At 40.4% G+C, this 20,693-nt stretch overlaps 1 protein-coding gene across 5 annotated transcripts in view; it reads left to right on the forward strand.

The window, feature by feature from the left end:
- Nucleotides 1-20,693, forward strand: part of slc4a4a (solute carrier family 4 member 4a) — a 56,675-nt gene that overhangs the window by 26,134 nt on the left and 9,848 nt on the right. For 2 of the 5 annotated variants that reach the window (XM_077716114.1, XM_077716116.1), the window contains exons 5-19: nt 1,454-1,589; nt 3,009-3,169; nt 5,142-5,321; nt 7,146-7,241; nt 10,754-10,830; nt 11,008-11,165; nt 12,962-13,049; nt 13,117-13,271; nt 14,236-14,346; nt 14,421-14,595; nt 16,834-16,967; nt 17,047-17,321; nt 19,380-19,450; nt 19,516-19,701; nt 19,766-19,879. In XM_077716114.1, the coding sequence (XP_077572240.1) occupies nt 1,454-1,589; nt 3,009-3,169; nt 5,142-5,321; nt 7,146-7,241; nt 10,754-10,830; nt 11,008-11,165; nt 12,962-13,049; nt 13,117-13,271; nt 14,236-14,346; nt 14,421-14,595; nt 16,834-16,967; nt 17,047-17,321; nt 19,380-19,450; nt 19,516-19,701; nt 19,766-19,879 (2,117 nt within the window). The remainder of the gene's footprint in view (nt 1-1,453; nt 1,590-3,008; nt 3,170-5,141; nt 5,322-7,145; nt 7,242-10,753; nt 10,831-11,007; nt 11,166-12,961; nt 13,050-13,116; nt 13,272-14,235; nt 14,347-14,420; nt 14,596-16,833; nt 16,968-17,046; nt 17,322-19,379; nt 19,451-19,515; nt 19,702-19,765; nt 19,880-20,693) is intronic. The other 3 variants (XM_077716117.1, XM_077716119.1, XM_077716118.1) reach the window with 2 other exon arrangements.

The raw sequence follows: 20,693 nt of genomic DNA on the forward strand, positions 1-20,693 counted from the left end.
CCTGAATTGGTGGCGAGCCAATCGCAGGGCACGAGACAAACAACCATTCACGCCCACACTCATGCCTAGGGGCAATTTATAGGGTCCAATCAGCCTACCATGCATGTCTTTGGAATGTGGGAGGAAACCGGAGTACCCGGAGAAAACCCACACAGGCCCGGGGAGAACACTCAACTCTAAACGGGGGGACCGACCTAGATTTGAACACCGGTCCCCATCACTGTGAGGCCTACATGCTAACCACTCACTCGCCGGTCTGCTACGTAAACTCAATAAAAATAAATAAATGACTTCACATTTTTTAGTCTAGAAAAAGCTGTGCCACATCCTATTAAATTTGGGGCATTTTGGGTCACTTCCTTGTCAGTTTGCTGCTCCCATTTGGATTTAGAAGAGCAAATGAACATTTGTCCATTGCTCGGAAATCTGCCACTTCAATTGAATTTGACGTCTATCAGCGTCCATGGCAGTCAATGAGCCAAGTTAAGATTAGTTGAATTAATATGAGTTGAGTTAAGGTGAGCTGTGTTGAGTTGCTGTATCATTGAGTTATGTTAAGTTGAGTTAGCATGAGTTAAATCATGGTAAACTTTGTTGTGTTAGATGAGTTTACTAAAGTTGGTTTAAATTGAGTTGAGCTATGATGAGTTTAGTCGAGTTGATTTAAGTTGACTTGTGTTTTGTTAAGTTGCGTTAAGTTATATTAGGTTGAGGTAACTTGTGTTGCGTTGCATTGAGTGATGTTGAAATATACTACATTGAGTTAAGTTGAGTTGTGTTCGGTAGTGTTGAGGTTTGTTGAATCGTGTTCAGTTGTGTTGAGGTATGTTGAATTGTGTTGCGTTAAGTTGTTTAAGGGTTTTATTGAGTTGACTTGGGTTTATTTTAGTTAGTTGTACCTCTCATGTGAACATTTATTATACTTGTATAATGACAATAAAAGCATTCAATTAAGTTTCGCGCCAACAATCAAATGGAGAAAAAATATTGTATCGACATTAGCGTGTTGAGTTTTCACCTTGTCCTTTATAGAAATATTCAAATGAGGAAAGGAAGCCAAAGCCGGCCAGGCCTGGAGAATGGGCCGCTTTGCCAAGCCTTTCCTAATTGTGAGCGAGGGGCTCCCAGGGGTGAGCCAATAGCCTTCAGTGAGGGTGGGGCGGAGGGGTTACGCCAACGGGTCCTTCCTCGCACAGTACCTGTTTCACAAAGCAGCTGAGAGGCTCTGTCACTTTCAGGGTCTTTCGCGAAGGCTCTGCTTGAGACTTGCACCTGAAAAGTCTGAGCTCGGAAAACTTTAATTTAATGGCCAACAACAATAATAACCAGGAGGAGGATGCGCAGGAAAAAGTCCAGGAGGTCATCCTGTCACCTCCCCCACCTCCGCCCCCGGAGCTGCTACTGGAAGCTCCCCAGCGGCCTTTGACAGGATCTATATTTCCCGTCTCCACAGTATCGCCAGCCGCAGAGAGGATTCGCTTCATCCTCGGGGAAGAAGATGATGGCCCACCACCACCGCAACTCTTTACAGAGCTGGACGAGCTGCTGTCGGTGGATGGACAGGAGATGGAGTGGAAGGAGACCGCCAGGTAAGACCAAATTATTGCTGCCAACCACCAGGTCCAAATAGATTGGACGTCAATCGCCGTCTATGGCACTGAGATATGATTACTAAATGCTGGCTGCCAATGAGCTAACGACAAACCCTAAAGGGTTGACCATTTCACCCTAAATGTGAAATATAAACCTCATTTCTTAAACAAATAAGCAATATAGCAGATAGCTGTATTCAGGTGTTTTCACAAAACTATATCTCGACTGATTTTATTTTTCTTCAAAGACAAAAAAATAGGATTTACGCAATTGTTTAATTCCTGCTAGTCAGAAAGTTAATTCCCTGCCTGCCATCTCATTTCAAATGGACTTTGCGTGTATGACTCTTACATTATTTCTGTTGTATGTTGAATTATATTGAATGATGTTGTAGCTGTAGTTTTGTAATGCTCAGTATTTGTTTCTTTTCCAATGGGAAAAAACTCCAGAAACTGGTTTCTTTAATTCCCTAGTTTTCTTTGGAAGAGAAATTAACAGAGCCCAAGAAGCGGCACATTGGTGGCGAATTAGAAGTTGCATGTGGCCCCCGGCCAGCTTCTGTAGCTAGTGGCAGCCAATGCTCAACTCATTCATTCAGGAGTGAGTTTGATCCCCCAGCACGTATTTACACAATGTGAAAAGTGGATATTCCCACTATCAAAGCAAATATTGGGTGGCAAGACACAAAAAAAACATTTATTTATGATGCACATTTCTTGTGGGGTTGCATTGCAATGCACATAAAATTTGTAGATTTTCAAGCAACTTATTCAGCACACTACACAGCCCGAGCAATTCACGCCGTTCCAACTTCCAAACTGTCCAGAAATTCATGATGCAGGCACTCATTGAATTTTACTCCCAGGATTCACGATTGCGCAACATAACTAAATATAAAATAGTCTCTCTCTCTCATTTTCTGAATTGCTTTATCCTCAATAGAGTCGGGGGTGCTAGAGCCAATCCCAGCTGTCTCCGGGCTAGAGGCGGGGGACATCTTGAATTGGTGGCCAGCCAATCACAGGGTACAAGGAGACAAACAACCATTCACGCTCACACCCATGCCTACGGGAAATTTAGAGTGTCCAATCAGCCAGCCTACCATGCATGTTTTTGGAATGTGGGAGGAAACCAGAGTACCCGGAGGAAACCCACGCAGGCCTCGGATTATGATTGGGGGTGTAGATGGTTGTTTGTCTGTCTGTGTAGCCTATGGCTGACTGGCGACCAGTCTAGGTTGAAGTCCATCTTTTGCCCAAAGATTAGGTTAGGCTCCAGCAAGCCCCACATCCCTCTCATGGATGGGTGGTATGGAAGATAAATTAATGAATAAATTAAGGTATAGTTTGGTGTTTTTGCATGGCTTGTCTGACAGATGCCCTCTTACAAAGTGTTTCTAAAATTTGTTTTTTCAGGTGGATCAAGTTTGAGGAGAAGGTCGAAAAAGGCGGCGAGCGCTGGAGCAAACCTCATGTAGCCACCTTATCTCTGCACAGCCTGTTTGAGCTGCGTACCTGCATCGAGAAAGGCACCATCTTGCTAGACATGGAGGCCTCTACTTTGCCTCAGGTGGTCGGTGAGTATAAATGTCTTAGCTTCATGGTAAAACACGGCAATCGATGATGAGATGTGGACAAAAGAAAAACAACAAGAAAAAATTTGTTGAAAACTAAATTAGCAGAGGGCAAGGCTACCAGTAAATACACATTTGGTCGCCTTCCTCCTTTAAATTAATTTGACTCTGACTAAAACAAAGCGTTCTTTCATTCGTTCATTGATTCATTCATTTTCCCAAGTGCTTATCTTCAAAAGTTTTGTGTTGGTGCTAGAGCCTATTCTAGTCAACTACAGCCACCTTGAATCAGTTCTCAGCCAATCGTAGGGCACAAGGAGACGGACAACCATTTGTGCTCATTCTCATACCTAGGGGCAATTTAGAGTGTTCAAACAGCCTACATGCATAATGTCAGATCTTGGAGGAAACCAGAGTACCTGGATAAAACCCACAGAGCCCCGGGAAGAACTTGCAAATCCACGTAGTGAGGACCGACCTGGAATTGAACCCTCACCCCCACAACTGTGAGGCCGACGAGCTAACCACTCGGTGACTGGGCTGTCGTAATAATAAACATGAATTCATTTTCCATGCCGTTTATCCTCACAAGGATCACGAGGGTGCTGAAACTTATCTCAAGCAACAATGGCTACCAGGTGGGTGGGACACCCATTATTGGTGGTCAGACAATCGCAGGGCACAAGGAGATGGAAAACCACTTACACTTACACACTCATACCTAGGGACAATTTACAGTGTACAACAGGCCTCTCGTGCATGATTTTTTTTCCTGCAGTCAATTGACCCAAGTTGGTCTCTTTATATGTGCATACTACTACATTTATTTAATTTAAGTAATATATACATAGGTTGCCAACCACATATGATGTATGCATGTTGACATGATCATCAGTAATGTCAACATGTAGTTTGTTAACCTTTGACTTTTCTGATTGAAATTCAACATTGGTACAATAAAAGAGCTTGATTCTCCATTGCAAAGCCTTTATCAGGCAAATCAAATTGGACTGTTGTGTGCTCCAAAATGTTGACCCTGATTGCAGCATTGATTTTGACCATCAGTCTTACATATGGCTCCTTTAAATTGTCCATGCCCCTCTTTTGCTCAGTCTGTCCACAATAAAAATCCAAATGCTTTGAGTCCCTCTTAAGGCTCTAAATCCATTTACCAAACATTGTGTGCACATTCAGATTTTTATGCACTGTCCACTTTCTTCGAGTTTCTCTTCCCCAAAAGGACTTTGTTGACGTCTTCACATGCTAGGACCCAAAGTTACACAGAGCAGTGAAAGAAGCGAGAAACGTTACTGCTATCACTGATTCATGTCAAGTAATTGAGTGCACTTCACTGGCCTCTTGGTTTGAGCCCATTATACAGTACACTTTCCCTGAAGCGCTTCTACTGTCAGTGTTGTTGAAAAAATGGGCACCATCTTTTGCTTTATGTGTTAGGTCACGAAGGCTCACACGCACCAATTGCAATTAACACTTCATGGGGACGGCCTGTTAATGTAGTTCACGGCACTGACCTAATATTACAACTCTAATAAATTAATGCCGGATCGAAATTACTTCCAGAAAACCTGCGTTGTTATTTCTTATCACATTCACACAATAATACATAAAATGAAAATACACAAAAAGAAACACCATATCAGCCTGTTTTTTTGGCCCAATCATTCACTTCTGTAAGCATTTAGAGAAAAAAAATTAAAACAAAAAAAATCCCAGTCACCACAAGTCCCCTTAAATGCCCCTTAGATCTAAAGAAAGTAATATGAAATCTTTAAGAAGTGACTGTAAGCAATCTAAAATGAACACAAGAATGTTAGGACAACCTCAGGTCTTGTAACTTTCTCACTCTTTTTGCAATTGTAATCAGGTGAAATTATAACTCACCTGAAACAGCAATTAGTTTTTCCATTAAAGGGGCCCCTTTTTGAAATCTTAAATTGTCACTGTTTCTTTCCAGAGATGATCACGAATAACCAGATTGAAAGCGGTCAGCTGAAGGCGGAGCTTAAGGACAAGGTGATGTACACACTGCTGCGCAGGCATCGCCACCAGACCAAGAAGTCCAACCTGCGCTCGCTGGCCGACATAGGCAAGACCGTCTCCAGCGCAAGTAGGCTCTTTTCCAACCAAGACAACGGTAATGCTCCGTCCAATCAGTCTGTTGCAGTCTCCATTGGTTTTTGGGTCCTCTACAACTACTTTAAAAGCAACTCAGGATCACCATTTCAGGCAACATGTACTCGACTAACAAAGCTCTCAAATGCTTGCTTGTTCAATTGAAATTAGACTTTAAACCATCGTTCTCTTGAACTCACTAAAATATGACCACCTCCACCCGTTGAGTTCATCTCTTACGGTCGATCATTGAAAAAAAATTACAAAAAAAGTTTAACAAGTAAAAAAAACAAACAAACAAATATTTACTCAGTCTGCCATTTACAATACATTTAAAAGTGCTATTAAATACTACCAAAAATAACTTTGAAATGACAGCAGACCACATTTTAGACACAAATCCAAAAAATTGTGACGCATAATTTGTGACGCAAAAGACATAGTAAAGAAATTACAAGGTAATTAGTCTTTCGTTCTTGCTTGATTTGACCCCACTCACAAAAAAACTAAACACTAAACAGAAGATGATTTCGCTCCCAAAATAAACTGCAGATTTGCTGCAGTTTTCTACGATCTTGTTCCTGTGTGACCATTCTGTTAACAGATTACTAGCTAAAGTGCTTCAAGAAAGCAAGATATTAATATTAGTGGTGATGTTACAACCAGATTTGTGTTAGAATAGTTGACATTCCATGGTGGCTTTATGTGGAAGAACTAGAAAATGAGAAGAAAAAAAACCCTTGAAGAAACAGACAGATTTGAGTCCCAATATTCTATTTTCTACATTAGAAATTACATTTATGGTGTCAATTCCATTTTTTGACACGATCAGCATTTCATAGCACCTATAAACTGTGAGGACTAGCTGTGAATGCTTATCTTTCACTGTCATTGACAATCCTACATGGCAGTCATATTGCTAGGGTCGACGTTCCAATTGAGTTCATCTTTATCACATGAAGATCATTTAAACTAGCATGCACATCAAGCATGATTTCATGCTTTAATGATACACTTTATTTATGCTGAGTCGCTTTTAACATTTGTTTGTGTGTGTGCGTGTAATCGAGTTGACAATGCTTTAGATTAGTAAAAGTTGTATGAACTGTCAGCTTTCCACCTCCGTGTTGCTATCCAATGACAATTGTGTGCTATTAGTAGTCTGCACGACTGCTAACTAATTTTCCATCAATTTTCTTGATAAACTTTTTTGGGCATTAATCCAATTGAGTGAGCTGGAATTTTTGGGAATATCAGGGAGGTGAAAAGTGACAGCAACTGCTAAAAATGCCAATCGAAACAACAACAAAAAAATCTGTGAGCACGCATCAAGTCTTTGAAATGTAAGAATGCGTTTTTTTTTTTGGTGCTTCTTCTTTCCAGAGACTTGGATGACTATGCTCTCATAGCAGTGCAACCTCTAAGCATCTTTAGGTCTTTGCCGTAATTGCAAAATCATCCTATTTATTCAATTTGAAGTTACTAAAAAGACAATATTTTAGTATTAGAAGTATAAACAAAATGAAAAAATAAAATGATTTGATTTTGGTTAATGAGTTTAATTTGGATAAGTGATAAGATTGACCATCATCGCTGGAAAATTAACTTAGCCTGAACAGAAGAAAAACAAAATAAAACAGGCATCAAGTAAAGTACCACAAAATACTGTCCCACAGGCCACAACTTTGAGGTTCCACTGTTATATCTAGTTGATTTTGCTTATTGGTTAGTTGCTTTTTTCTATGTGCTGGCTCCCTTTTCATTTTGTGGGTGTTTGGCCTTTCTCTCTGTCCTTTTTTTTGCTGTCCGGATGGCTAACCCGCTACTAAACTAATACTAAACAAAGGCCGTAGTCCTCTGGAGACCTCCGTGACGTGCCTGTCGAGCGGCATCTCAATGGAGGACTTGCAGAGTCAGAGGAGCGCCAGCATGGATTGGCTCAGTAAGTGAGCAGCGCAAACACTGCCTCTAACCCGTAATTGGACACAAAATCTAAAAATCAATGGGACCTCCACCAAAGATCAATCAGCGTGTCAGGCCATGTTGTCATAAAAGTTGGCTTGCTCGGGAAGTAGTTTAATGCTTATTAGTGGGTAAACTTTTCAGTCTGTTGGATGTCTTATTAAGTCTATTTATTAGTTGGCTCTATTAATTTATTTTGTATTATTTATCTAATTACTGAGTTAATTTCACCAGTGAACTGGTGACTAGTTTTCGATTCATTTGGACTCATTTATCATTTAATAAATAGCTGGAATATTTGTTGATTAATATTCAAGTTAAGTGGTTGATATTTGTTTTTCATCCGTTGTTTAGTTTTTTTATATTTGATCGTGGTCGGTCAGGTGATTGAGTATTTCTTGTAAATGTGTTTTGGTTAGTTATTTTATGAGCTGCTTTTTTACCTATTTAGTTAGATATGGACATTTTTTACTTATATATTCCTTATTAAGGGAGGCTGTTTGTTTGTCCGTATGTTTTGGAAATTATTCAGTGAATTGGTTGATAGTTATTTTGTTAAATAGTAATTACTTGGATGTGAGCATTTGTTCTGATTGTTAGTTGTCACTATATTTAGACTACTTATTTATTCAACTGATTGATATCTATTGGTTTAAGTGGCACTTACTAATTGAGTGGATGTGAGCATTGGTTAGTTAATTACATTTGAAAAATGAAAATGAAAATGAAAATGAAAATGAAAATCAGACATAGGCATTGTCGTCATCATTGACTTGACAAAAAGCCTAGCAGTCATCATACCCTCAGCAGCGTATGACGAAATTGTATAGTGCTTCTCCACAAGTTCGTCTTCCCAGGCCAGACACATTTATGACATTTATTTATGACATATTTATACTTGTTAGCTCTCCGCCTTGAGCGCCATTTTCCGGCGACTACAAGTTGCCTCACCGATGCCAACAAGAATAAGATGGATCACTTACCTCTCAGTCTTTATACTTACCCTCCCTCAGTCATCCTGTGGACGGTAGTTTTGAAATTACTTCCAGAACTTTTTGGGAACTTGCATCGGAAATAGAGCAGTACCTTATATGTAATTTTTGTAATTCAAACAGACAAAAATGAAAGAAAATGATGAGAAAATAATTTCTTTAACAAGCATGCAAAAACATGTTCTACCGTAATTTCTCGCTTATAAGCCATATTTTTAACAGAAAAAAATGACGAGTTAATCAAGGTTAAGGCTTAAATATCATATGCATAATACACAAATTAGACTCGACATGCACAAAACTGCAAGGTTACAAAGATGAAACGCCATAACGCAAGACAATGCGGCAGATACGGTCATTTATTTCAAAAAGGAGAAAATATAAACAGATAAAATGCTAAAAAAATAATTTTGACGTCAATTAATGAAATTAAAGAAAAAAACGTATCTTGAATAAAATGTGAAAAAACTCAATGACTTGTGTCTGCCGTTGTTTGCTCAGGGCGCCGCCATCTTCCGTTTTACCGGTTGTTAAACGTGCTCTGACTTATAAGAAAAAAAATCTTAAAATTCAATGATTTTAAGGCAATTTTAAGGGTACGGCTTATACGTGGAGTCAATAAATATGCGAGAAAATACAGTATTCATGCAGTAGTACTGTGTAGGAAGGAGGAAGCTAACATTAGCACACGCACATGTGCACAAAAACTTCAAAACGTGAATTCAAAACAACTCACCATTAAACAAGTTCAAATGACTACGAGTTTCTCCATCTCGTCGTTCATTATAGACAGACCATGCCAAGGAGTTGTCACTTTTAATACTTCCTTCTGCTTCAATAGCGTAGTGCACACCTGTCAACTTGTACGTTTTACATGTATTTTATACGTTTTTTTTTACCATTTCAAATCATGTACGCCGTACACTGACTTTTGTACGGGAAAAAAATTGAAATATATATGAAAAAATCGCCAATATATATAAAAACCGATCTCAACAAGACCGTTTTGGCTCAAATCCAGATAGTCTCGTAGGCTGGTAGCCAACGACGCTACTGTCATCAATCGTTACTATTATCACGGTATACCAGCAAAAATGATCCTCAATCGTATGTATTTTTTAGCGGTAAATACGGCAATATCGATAAAGGATGACATGCGCATGCGTAGATATACACAGAGTAAATATCGTGGAAGCAAACATGGAGGAGCCACATAGTAAGAAACGAGTTACCGCGAGTAAACATGCGTCCTACGGTGTTTGTACGTTTTTTTGGGGGTTTGTACTGGGAATCATAATCATTTATAAGGGCAATTATCGGCAGAGGTTGACAGGTATGGTAGTGATGCTAGTAGGTGGATTATAGCCAGCTGTATTGCCTAGCAATATCAGTCAACCGCACGCCACTTTTTGATCATCTGTTTAATTCGAACCGATAATTTTAAATAAAGAACTCTGTGACAACAAACTTCGGTCAAATGTTATGTGAGACTCCAGGTGGGAGTAAAGCAGGCAGGGACAATTTCTAATTCAAACAAAGACAGGAAATGCATCTACGTTTTGAGGGCTTTCGTAACTTGAATCTTGTTTTGTATGTTGGGATGGTCATTTGCATTTCAAAGGGTTTCATAACTTGAAAATGCTGTACCTAGAGGTATTCATAAGTAGAGGTACGACTGTATTCAACTAAAGACTATTTATTTTCAGGATATTGTAGTGCTTAACTTGTTAACTGTTTTATACTCATTTAGTGAATTTGTTAGTTAAATAGTTTGTTAGATAGTAAACTGCAGGCAATTTGTTGTCACTATCTTGTTAACTGCATAGTTATTTTAATTAAGTGGCATACAAGCATTGGTTAGCCACATATGTAGTAGTTTTAGCCAATGTTTGTCAGTGTGTTAAATATCTACTTAACCTATTGTTAGTTAATTATTTGGCTGTGTAGCAAATATGTATTTAGTTGGCTTTCATGAGTCCCAAATTAGGAGTCATTAAATGTTTCTTATGTTGTGTCCAATTATGTTTCCCATTCCTAGACTAGTTGAAATTAATCACTATCTAAACATGCATAACTAGTAGAGTAGTGAGAGCAACTTTATATTAACCATTCCATGGTGCATCCTGGACTTGTGAAGAATTCACACCCCCTGAGGCTGCACCACACTGACAAAGGTGTTATTACCTACATTGCTCCGTACGAGTGATGATTGTGGTAGACATGACAATGCCATCATTCTCCAGGGAGAAAGGGTGGAGTTAACATTCCCTCTGGTTAACTCATTAGATGCCTTTGACAGCGATAGACCTCCCATTCATTTGACCACCCAGTCCAAATGGATGGGACGTCCATGGTGACGTTAATGGTGCTGGAACATGAAGATCTATAGAATTGGAGATCAAATCTGCATGGGGTTTTTGGTGATGCTTTAGGGAATCACAGCATGTTTTTTTTCCTTGCTAAGGGGGACTTGTCACAGTTTGTTGTATGTTTGAAACAGATAGTCCTAGCAGCACCCATCGGAACTTGACCTCCAGCAGCCTCAACGACATCTCTGACAAGCCAGAAAAAGAGCAGGTCAGTCACTTGCCTTAGATAGAAGTTAAATCAAAATGGAGTGGAAATAAATATAAACCCATTGAATATAAAATGAATTGAAAATGTGATCTTTTGGCCATAAATTTAAATTTTTAACAGAAATAAGACTGGATACAAATCTTTGACGAAAACTCGGTCTTGTTCCTTTATATGTAGCTGAGAAACAAGTTCATGAAGAAACTACCCAGGGATGCAGAGGCCTCCAATGTGCTGGTGGGTGAGGTGGACTTCCTAGATGTGCCCTTTGTGGCCTTCGCGCGACTGCAGCAGGCCGTCATGCTGGGCGCCCTCACCGAAGTTCCCGTCCCCACCAGGTTCAACAAATAAACCGAAAACACATTGTTTACTTGAAAATCAGAGCAAACGTGCGAAGAAACTAGTGATTCAGGGAAAAATTTGGCCTCTTCAAAGATAAAAGTGGTTTCACACTGTGAATAAATTATTAATGCGATAAAGAAATATAATGTACAGTAATCCCCTGAATTTTGGGGATACTGTAGACCAGACATGGATGCGATAATTGAAAAAACGCAAAGTTGGATCACCCCTATTATTAGTACAATACTACATGTTTTTGTGCCTATCCAAAAATAAGAGTACACTAGTATAAGAAGTGTGTACTGCTATAAGCATATGTAAAGACTATAATGTATTCATATCTAAAAATAATCTATATATAAAAAAATGTAAATACTTTAAATACTGTACTCACAGTGAAAATAGTTTCTCTCTGCTTCATATAAATAAAATTAAAAAAACACATTAGTGGGAGTTTTAGTCAGGTCCTCATGTTGAAACAGTTTAAGAACCAGTCCTTTGTGAAGGCTTTCGGAATCCAGGCTTTTCTGTTGCTCACCCAGTAGACAGGCAGCAAGGCCGTTCTTGTTTTTTTTTTTTTTTTAAAGCATGAGGACAGTCGAATTTGTAGATTAAGGCTGGATTTACGATGTAGCCAACAATCACAAGATCACAGTACTGTAATTTTCACACTGTAAACCCCTACACTATTACAGAATAAATGGCAATAATGACACATTATAAAAGCAGCTGATTGTGTGAGATTAACGTTGATTAATCATATTGTACATCTATAATCTGTCATTTAAACCTTTAACACAAATAAGAACAACAAACAGACAAATGAATACTAATCAATGAATAAGAAATAAACAAATAAGTAGTCCAAGTTCATGTTCTCCTCGGGCCTGAGTGGGTTTTCTCCAGGTACGCCCGTTTCGTCTCACATTCCAAAGACTTGCATGGTGGGCTGAATGGTCTGGTGTTCCCAGCGATCAACCTGTCCCCCGCTTCTGGTCCAAAGTCAGCTGGGATAGGCTCCAGCACCCCCTGCGACTCTTGCGAGAATGAAGCGGTTCATAAAATGAATAAAATTTACTTTTTCAGTGCCAATGACAGCAATCAACATAAAATCGGTTCAGTTGACTGCGAAAGACAAGAGGGTTGGCTCAGTCCAAAATGTCTATTACTGTGAATGGCGGGCAATCGCGATTAATCGCATTGTCTCACACACACAATCCAATAATAAATGTATGTGTTTCCACCCTAAAATACATTTGAATCCATTTTAGTTTTCATTAAAAGATTAATTACAATTTATGGCAGTGAGTAGTACACACTATTCAACAATGAATAGGGAGTTGGTGCATACTATGTTATTTTGTGAGTTAACTCGGAGGTAAATTGATCATGCTTAGAATTTGGCAACTGTGGCTTATGTATTAATCCACTAGGACCATTCATTCATTCGTTTTCTGAACCGCTCTATCGTAATTAGGGTTGTAGGGGGTGCTGGAGCCTATCCCAGCTGACTCCGGGCCAAAGGCGGGGGACACCTGATCGCAGGGCACAAAGAGACAGACAACCATGCACACTGAGCCTCAATTTAGAGTGTCCGATCAGCCTACCTTGGGGGAAACCGGAGTACCCGCAGGAAACACAGACAGAGGCATGGGGAGAACATGCAAACTCCACAAGGGTGGACCGACCTAGATTTGAACCCAGGACGATTACAGTTTTCTAGAAAGAAATTGTTGGATGTCCTCTGTAACTTAAAATGTATGATAATATTTATTTCTACTGCCATTTCCAGGTTTTTATTCATCTTACTTGGGCCAAAGGGTAAAGCCAAGTCTTATCACGAGATTGGAAGAGCCATAGCAACACTTATGTCGGATGAGGTGAGTTAGCCAAAGGCTGTTAATTGTGAAACGGCAACGCTCAAGAAATTGCGTTGTGCTTTTACAGGTTTTCCATGACATTGCATACAAGGCCAAGGACCGGCAAGATCTGCTAGCCGGTATCGACGAGTTCTTGGATGAGGTTGTGGTGCTACCTCCTGGCGAGTGGGATCCTGCCATCCGGATAGAACCTCCCAAAACGTTGCCCTCCTCTGACAAAAGGTCCTCCCCAATGCACACGTTTACACAGGGGAGATAACAAGAAAATTAGGAACACCTGGGAAACACACAAAGGAGGAAGGATACACCAGGGGCGGAGAAACACAATGGGCAATCACTTGGACAGGGGAAAAAAACATAACCAAACCAAGCAACCCTCACACCTAGGGGCAATTTAGAGTGTGCAATCAGCCTACCATGCATGTCTTTGGAATCTGGGAGGAAACCGGAGCACCTGGAAAAAACCCACGCAGGCCCAGGGAGAACATGCAAACTCCACACAAGTGGACCAAACTGGATTTGAACCCAGGACCCCAGAATTGTGAGGCTGACATGCTAACCCCTCGAGCCGCCGTGGTAATTATTAAAAAGATTAAATACCGTAACATTCTGCTACAGACTTCTTTAAAAATTGTATTCTGGCGACAATTCAGACAACCTGAATTGTGTTGATCTGTTCCAAGGTCACAATACTATTCCCAAACTCTTTAAGATGGAAAAAGGATATAATTGTTGTATGAAATACGTGAGACACACAAGAAACAGAACATTATGAGAAAATTATTATTATACAATTAAGATTTATAAAACAACATTTTTCATTGGATGGGCGAATGCATAGGTGAGGGCGGAGAGGGACACAAGCATTTAGGTTAAACTGGGCACATAAAAACCACTTTAAACCATGTTACAATTTGTTAAATACCAATTGAGCGGTGATAGCCTTTGACGGCTTTTCATAATTTTCTAAAATGGCCAGGGCATATGTCGTCAAGCTGGGCAATAGCAAGACCCGTGACCACATTCATAACAGTATACACTTATATTTTTTACTCGCCTGTTTGTTTTCGATTTTCACCGAATATCTAAACATATATTACACCATGATGGATTTTATTTTCCATATCACAGAGCACTAAAAAAAACATACATGCACCCCCACCTGCCTCTCCCCACAACTTTACAGAAAGAACATGTATGCGGGTGGAGACACCCAGATGAACGGCGACACACCTCATGACGGAGGTCACGGAGGAGGCGGGCATGACATGAGCGAAGAGCTGGAGAAGACAGGAAGGTGCAATGCGTCTTGTGTATAAAAATTAAATAAATAAAAGAAGAACCCAAGCGAAAATATTCATTTTCTTTCAGGTTTTGTGGTGGCCTGCTGCTGGACATTAAAAGAAAAGCGCCTTTCTTGCTGAGCGACATCACTGACGCCTTTCACATCCAGGCTCTCTCCACCATCCTCTTCATCTACCTGGGTACCGTCACCAACGCCATTACTTTTGGCGGACTTCTCGGCGACGCAACTGAAAACATGCAGGTCAGAAAGTTTCTGGTTAATCATTATCCAAATGGGTTGAAGGTCTATCATTGTTAACGGTTGTTACACTTGACAGCTTGTGGCCTCTCAGTACCAGATATGAAAAATAGCTTTAGAAAAGATGTGCTTTGCTGCTATCTTGTGGTATTTATAAGACATTACAAATTGAACAAGCAGGAGTAGGTAAAAATGTTCTAATTTTCCTTTGAATATCGCAGATAATGTAGACCAGACATGGCCGTGATAATTGAAAAACCGCAAAGTAGGATCACCGCTATTATAAATACCAGACTGTATGCACAAATATGTTTCTGCCCCTATACAGACCTTGACATATATGAGTGTCGCAACATACAAGAAATTTAAGATACAAGGAAAATTCCGAGCGTATTTTTACCTCGATAATATGAGACAAATTTGAGATACGAGATGGTTCTCAATGAGGCCGTCCAGGTGGCCGAGTAGGCGAGAGGCTGCTTATGAGAACAGCAAGGTCTTGGCTTTAGTTCTAATGATGTTGGTATCCATAGGAATCATCTTCTACCTACAGCCCAAAATCCAGACCGATAGGGCATTCTCTATCTTAACGAAGATTTTATTTGTCGTGATTAATGAATGTTCGCTTCTTTCTTCTTGATGTAACGCACAGTATATTAATTTATGATGCATTAGATGATGCAGGTTATTTAAGGGGCCTTTTCAATGCCGATTCAAACTCCGTACAACGGTGGAAAAGCCTCGTCGTAGCCTATATGTGTGCGATGTAAAATGTAATCTGAAGAAATAGGCACAACCTCCTTCTCAGCTGTTGGTATTATTTGGCGCATATTTTTTCTTCTATGGTGAAATTTCACTTCTTGCTGTGAGTGCCAAACATTTCACCAATGAAGAAGCGGTGTCATGACTTTTGCCATTTTTCACCGCCATTTTGCATCTCATCTTCCGAGTTTCAGCATGGGTTTTGACATTTCTGAACTTTTTTTCTACTTAAGATAAAAAAGATCGTACCGCTACATACAAAATTAATTGGTTCCAGAACGTTTTTGTAATTTTCATTTTCTATAAGTAGAGCTCTACTTTATCTGTAAATTCTGTCATTTGTTCCAAAAAAAAAAAAAACAAGTAAACCCTTTAAAAATTATCTGTGTCCCACTTTTGTATGAAAGAAGTGGGAAACAGGCCAAAATGGAAATCAATGATGAGAAAAATATTTATTAAAGTGATGAACAAACATGCAAAAGCTAACACTAGTACACGAACAAATGCACATAAACACACATCTAAACAACTTCAAATAATGAATTCAAAACAACTTTAAATACAGCTCTATTTTCGTCATTCAGTACAGAGGGGCCATGTAAAGGAGTCGTTGCTTTAATGCTTCCTTCTGCTTCGATAAGCACAGCAATGAGGGTTGGTTTTGGCCGGCCATTTCCCTGCCAGTCAACTACATGCCACCTTCTAATCTTCTGTTTTTTGATGAATAACAAGAGCTCGCATATTCATTTCATTTGCATTAATAATTTTAAGTAAAGAAATCCGTAATGACAAACGGCGGGCTAGAAAGAGTTGTGGTTGTTGTTGTTGTGGGCGGCACCAAGTGGAAGTAAAGCAGGGCGCAATATTACCGGAGCAATTTCAAAGGAATACAGGAAATGCATTTAAACTTTGAGAAATTAGGTAACTTGGATCTTGTCTCATATATTGGGATGGTCATTTCCATATCAAAGGGTTTCCTAACCTGAAAATTTCGTACCTAAAGGCATTCATAAGTAGAGGTACTACTGTTTTATAGGGGACCCAGCAACCAAGCGCCTTGGCCTCAGAGTTTTAGGGCTTGAGGGTCCGATCCAAGTGGATCCTCCTGTGTGGAGTTGGCATGTTTTCCCTGGGCCTGCGTGGGTTTTTTCTGGGTACTCCAGTTACCTCCCACATTTCAAAGACATGCGTAGTAGGCTGGTTGGACACTCTAAATTGCCCCTAGGTATGAGTGTGGGCTTGGATGGTTGTTTGTCTCGTGCCCTGCGATTGGCTCGCCACCAATTAAGGTGGTCCCCCGCCTCTTGCCCGAAAGTCAACTGGGAAAAGCTCCAGCACCCCCGCAACTCTTGTGAGAATAAGCGGGTCAGAAAATGAATGAATGAATAATAATGGTGATGCAAAAAGGGAGATTAGATCAGACCAGTTCAGTAGTGTATTTGTACTTTGCTCAGTGTTTATGTTTTGTTTTTGTTATAGGGTGTTCTGGAGAGCTTCCTCGGTACGGCCATTGCGGGCGGCGTCTTCTGCCTGCTTTCTGGCCAGCCGCTCACCATCCTCAGCAGCACTGGACCTGTCCTAGTCTTTGAACGCCTCCTCTTCAATTTCAGCAAGTCAGTTATTACTTCACTCTGCTCTCACTCTCCATTTCTTCTCTTGCGTTTGGTCAAACCTGACTTTTTTTCTGAGCAGGGACAACGATTTCGACTACCTGGAGTTCCGGCTGTGGATTGGGCTGTGGTCGGCTTTCCTGTGTTTGGTGCTAGTGGCTACAGATGCTAGCTACCTGGTCAAGTACTTCACGCGCTTCACCGAGGAAGGTTTCTCGGCCCTCATCAGCTTCATCTTCATCTACGATGCCTTCAAGAAGATGATCAAGTTGACGCACCACTACCCTATCAACTCCGACTTCCGCTCGGAGGACGTCACACAGTACGACTGCCTCTGCATGGCGCCCACTGTTCTTGGTAGGTCAAAAAAATCAATACTAAATAAATAAATAAATAACATTTAGAGCAAGCTTCCATCTGTCTTAGCCCTGGGAGACCAGGTATCCCAAAAATATCTAATAAAAAGAAACTTAGAATCTTAGAAAGGGTTAGGGTTAGGGTTATAAACCTTTTGGAGAAAAGTGTGTGGAGATATTTGATCAGCTTGTCTGTTATTTTTATGGCATTTACACGTCACTTCCCTGTTGTTATGAAAGTTACAAATGCAAAGTCTCAAAAATACAAACACCTTTTGTAGAATACTGTGGTATATTTTGAAATTGTCGTGATAGAGATGCTCTCTCTTTGGTTACATTCCGCTGGCCTCTCATTGGCTAAAACGTAATTGCTTCTCCATGATGCCGAACCTGAGGTTAGCGCACTTTAGGAATATGCAAGGGCCGTCCCCAAAGGGGTAGTGGTCACCGATATCCTCACTAGGATCACGGGAGGGAAGTGGAGCTTATCTCAGCCAACTTCGGGCCAGAGGCTGGGTACACCATGAATTGGTGGCCTGCCGATCGCAGGGCACGAGGAGATGGACAAACATTCACGCTCACACTCAAACCTAGGGGCAATTTAGAGTAGGGGTGCTCAAACTTTTTTGCTCCAAGATCTACTTTTTAAGCCAACTTAGCGCAATCTACCGTTTTTTTCCGGGCTCCTGTCAAAGCTCAACAGTTATGTATGCTGATGATATATACCTGATGCCAGCAGGACCCAAAATAGTGTAGGAAGGTAGTGATCGGGCTTGGACTCGCGATGGCGCTGTTTCCCAGGTCAATTCCCATGTACAATTTTACAAAGCCAATCCTTGGATCAAATCTTACTGTCATTCGATCTACCAGTAGTCCCTTAGTGATCTACTTGCAGATTGCGATCAACGTATTGAGCACCCCTGATTTAGAGTGTCAAAAAAGCCTACCACACATGTTTTTGTAACGTGGGAGGAAACCAGAGTACCCGGAGAAAACCCACACAGAGTCAGCGAGAACATGGAAACTCCACACAGGTGGACCGACCCTGATTCGAATTCAGGACCCCAGAGCTGTGAGGCTGACACGCTAACTACACATATGTCAGGCCGCCTCTTTTTTTAATTTTTTTATCAAGATGGGTAATTGACGAGTCTTGCTATCACCCAGCTTGACGACAAATGGCTAGCGCATTTTAGAAATAGTAATCAAAGGCAATGGTCATTGGATCAATAATTAATCAAAAGTAACAATACTTATGGTAGTTAAGTTGTGTGTTTATATACGTGTACGCATATTAATTTCAGCAGTCAGACATTTGCCTCCTCCTTGCCTATAGCCTCCAATGGATAAAGTATTTTTCCGATACATGAATTTTCTTTCATCTTTTTTCTCTTGTTTCCTGTTTCACTCATATTTTATATAAAATTGGTATACTTTTGACATTTTTATAGCATTTCATGGGTAGTAATGAGATCATTACAACGGTTGGAACGTATTTGGGCTTTTGCACATTAAAGGGGTCTACTTATAAAAAATCCAAGTTATATAACCATTTCTGCAACAAAGTCATTTTAAGAGTAGAACAGAAAATGAATAAATACATTCATGAAGGGTGAAACAAAATAACCTTTTGACACGCCATTAAAATGATTAAAGTGCTGAAATTTTTTTTTAATTCGTAGTAATTAAAACAAGAATTTTTTTTCCATCTTCTTGTGCCTTGCGATGAGTGGAGAACCAATACATGGTGTTCCCGGCCTCCCACACACTGGCCACTGCAACATCTCAGCTGGGCTACTGTGAATTTCATTCTGAATTCACCATCCATATATGCAAATTTGGACATGGTTACTTTCTCAATGTTGCTATTTTGTAGTGATGCCACTTGTTCATGTATGCCAAAATTCACATTTTTTGGGTCATGAATGTTCATTAGCCCGTCCAAGTCCAAATGGACTTGGAAGCTTAGTGTCGTCAACGGACGCAAATAGGTGCTCTATACAGCTTAGCAGGGTTACATTTCTCCAGAATAATCACAAGCTGATTTTTTTTAATGCAGAAAACAACTCGGAGTTCACAGGGGACCCCTTAGAAGGCACCTCTATCTGGTTCTGGAACAACACGGATCTGGTATGTTTTGCTAGCGACTTAAGTATGGTATATTAACAGTGCTTTATACATAGAATTTTTTGCAGCCTATCAATGCCACATGGTCCTCATTGAGCCGCAGCGACTGCTTAAAGTACAATGGGGAACTGGTGGGCAAAGCGTGCGACTTTGTCCCGGACATTGCGCTCATGTCCTGCATCCTCTTCTTTGGCACGTATGCCTGCTCCATGGCACTCAAAAAGTTCAAGTTCAGTCCCTTCTTCCCCACCACTGTGAGTGCAACCCAACAAAGCCATCATGCCTCGGTCGTCTTCACCGTGCATCTTGTCTCGCCAGATCAGAAAACTGGTCAGCGACTTTGCCATCATCTTAGCCATCCTCATTTTTTGCGGCGTGGACGTTATGGTCGGCGTGGATACACCCAAACTCATCGTGCCCACTGAATTCAAGGTGAGTGCACAGTGGTTTGTAGTGCTTTATATTCTCCGAAACAAAGGTAAAGGAATATGAAGCATTTCCGGCTCACTTCAGGTTGATTTTGGAGCATTTCGAGGTTATAATAATAATAATCGGACATAGGCTTTATTATCATCATTGACTCGACAAAAGCCTAATTGTCATCATACCCAGCTACGTATGACGAAATTGGTAGTGCATCTCCATAAGGTGGGTTTCCCGACAAAAGACCCAAATAAGTGATAAGTTCAGACACGCAATTTGGCATTCTGCCCTGATGGGTACATCGCAAGCCTTCCGAGCATGTCACTTATCTCTCACTGTTTCTCACTTACCTTCAGTCAGCCAGTAGGAGGCAGATCACCGCCCAACGTCTTTTCATGTTACCTCACCCCGAAGTTATTACACAGAAGGGATTGTGTGTCGTGTTACCGCAAGTTTAGAGCACTGATGGATGTGGGAAAAACTGTCCTTAAGCCTATTTGTCTGACTTTTTAGGATGTTGCCACCACCGTTTTGGCCACCACGCAGACATTTTGCTACATTGTGCGGCCAAATTGTGTAATCCAAAAGTTACAAAGATTTCATATTCAAGTAAAAATTCATAAACTTTTGGCCTCCATATTTTACTCATTACCAGCAAGTAGTGAATGATCATGTTTTATTAATTAGGGAGCCATATTGGTAGGGTCGACAGCTAAATGTGATTAATTCAGTCGCCACCATAAATAACGATAGATGACCAATTCACATGAACTGGTGGAATGGCTGTGAATTATCACTTTTCAGTACAACGTCACATCCATTT

The sequence above is a fragment of the Stigmatopora nigra genome, chromosome 4 (genome assembly GCF_051989575.1).
Source record: "Stigmatopora nigra isolate UIUO_SnigA chromosome 4, RoL_Snig_1.1, whole genome shotgun sequence".
Lineage (NCBI taxonomy): Eukaryota > Metazoa > Chordata > Actinopteri > Syngnathiformes > Syngnathidae > Stigmatopora > Stigmatopora nigra.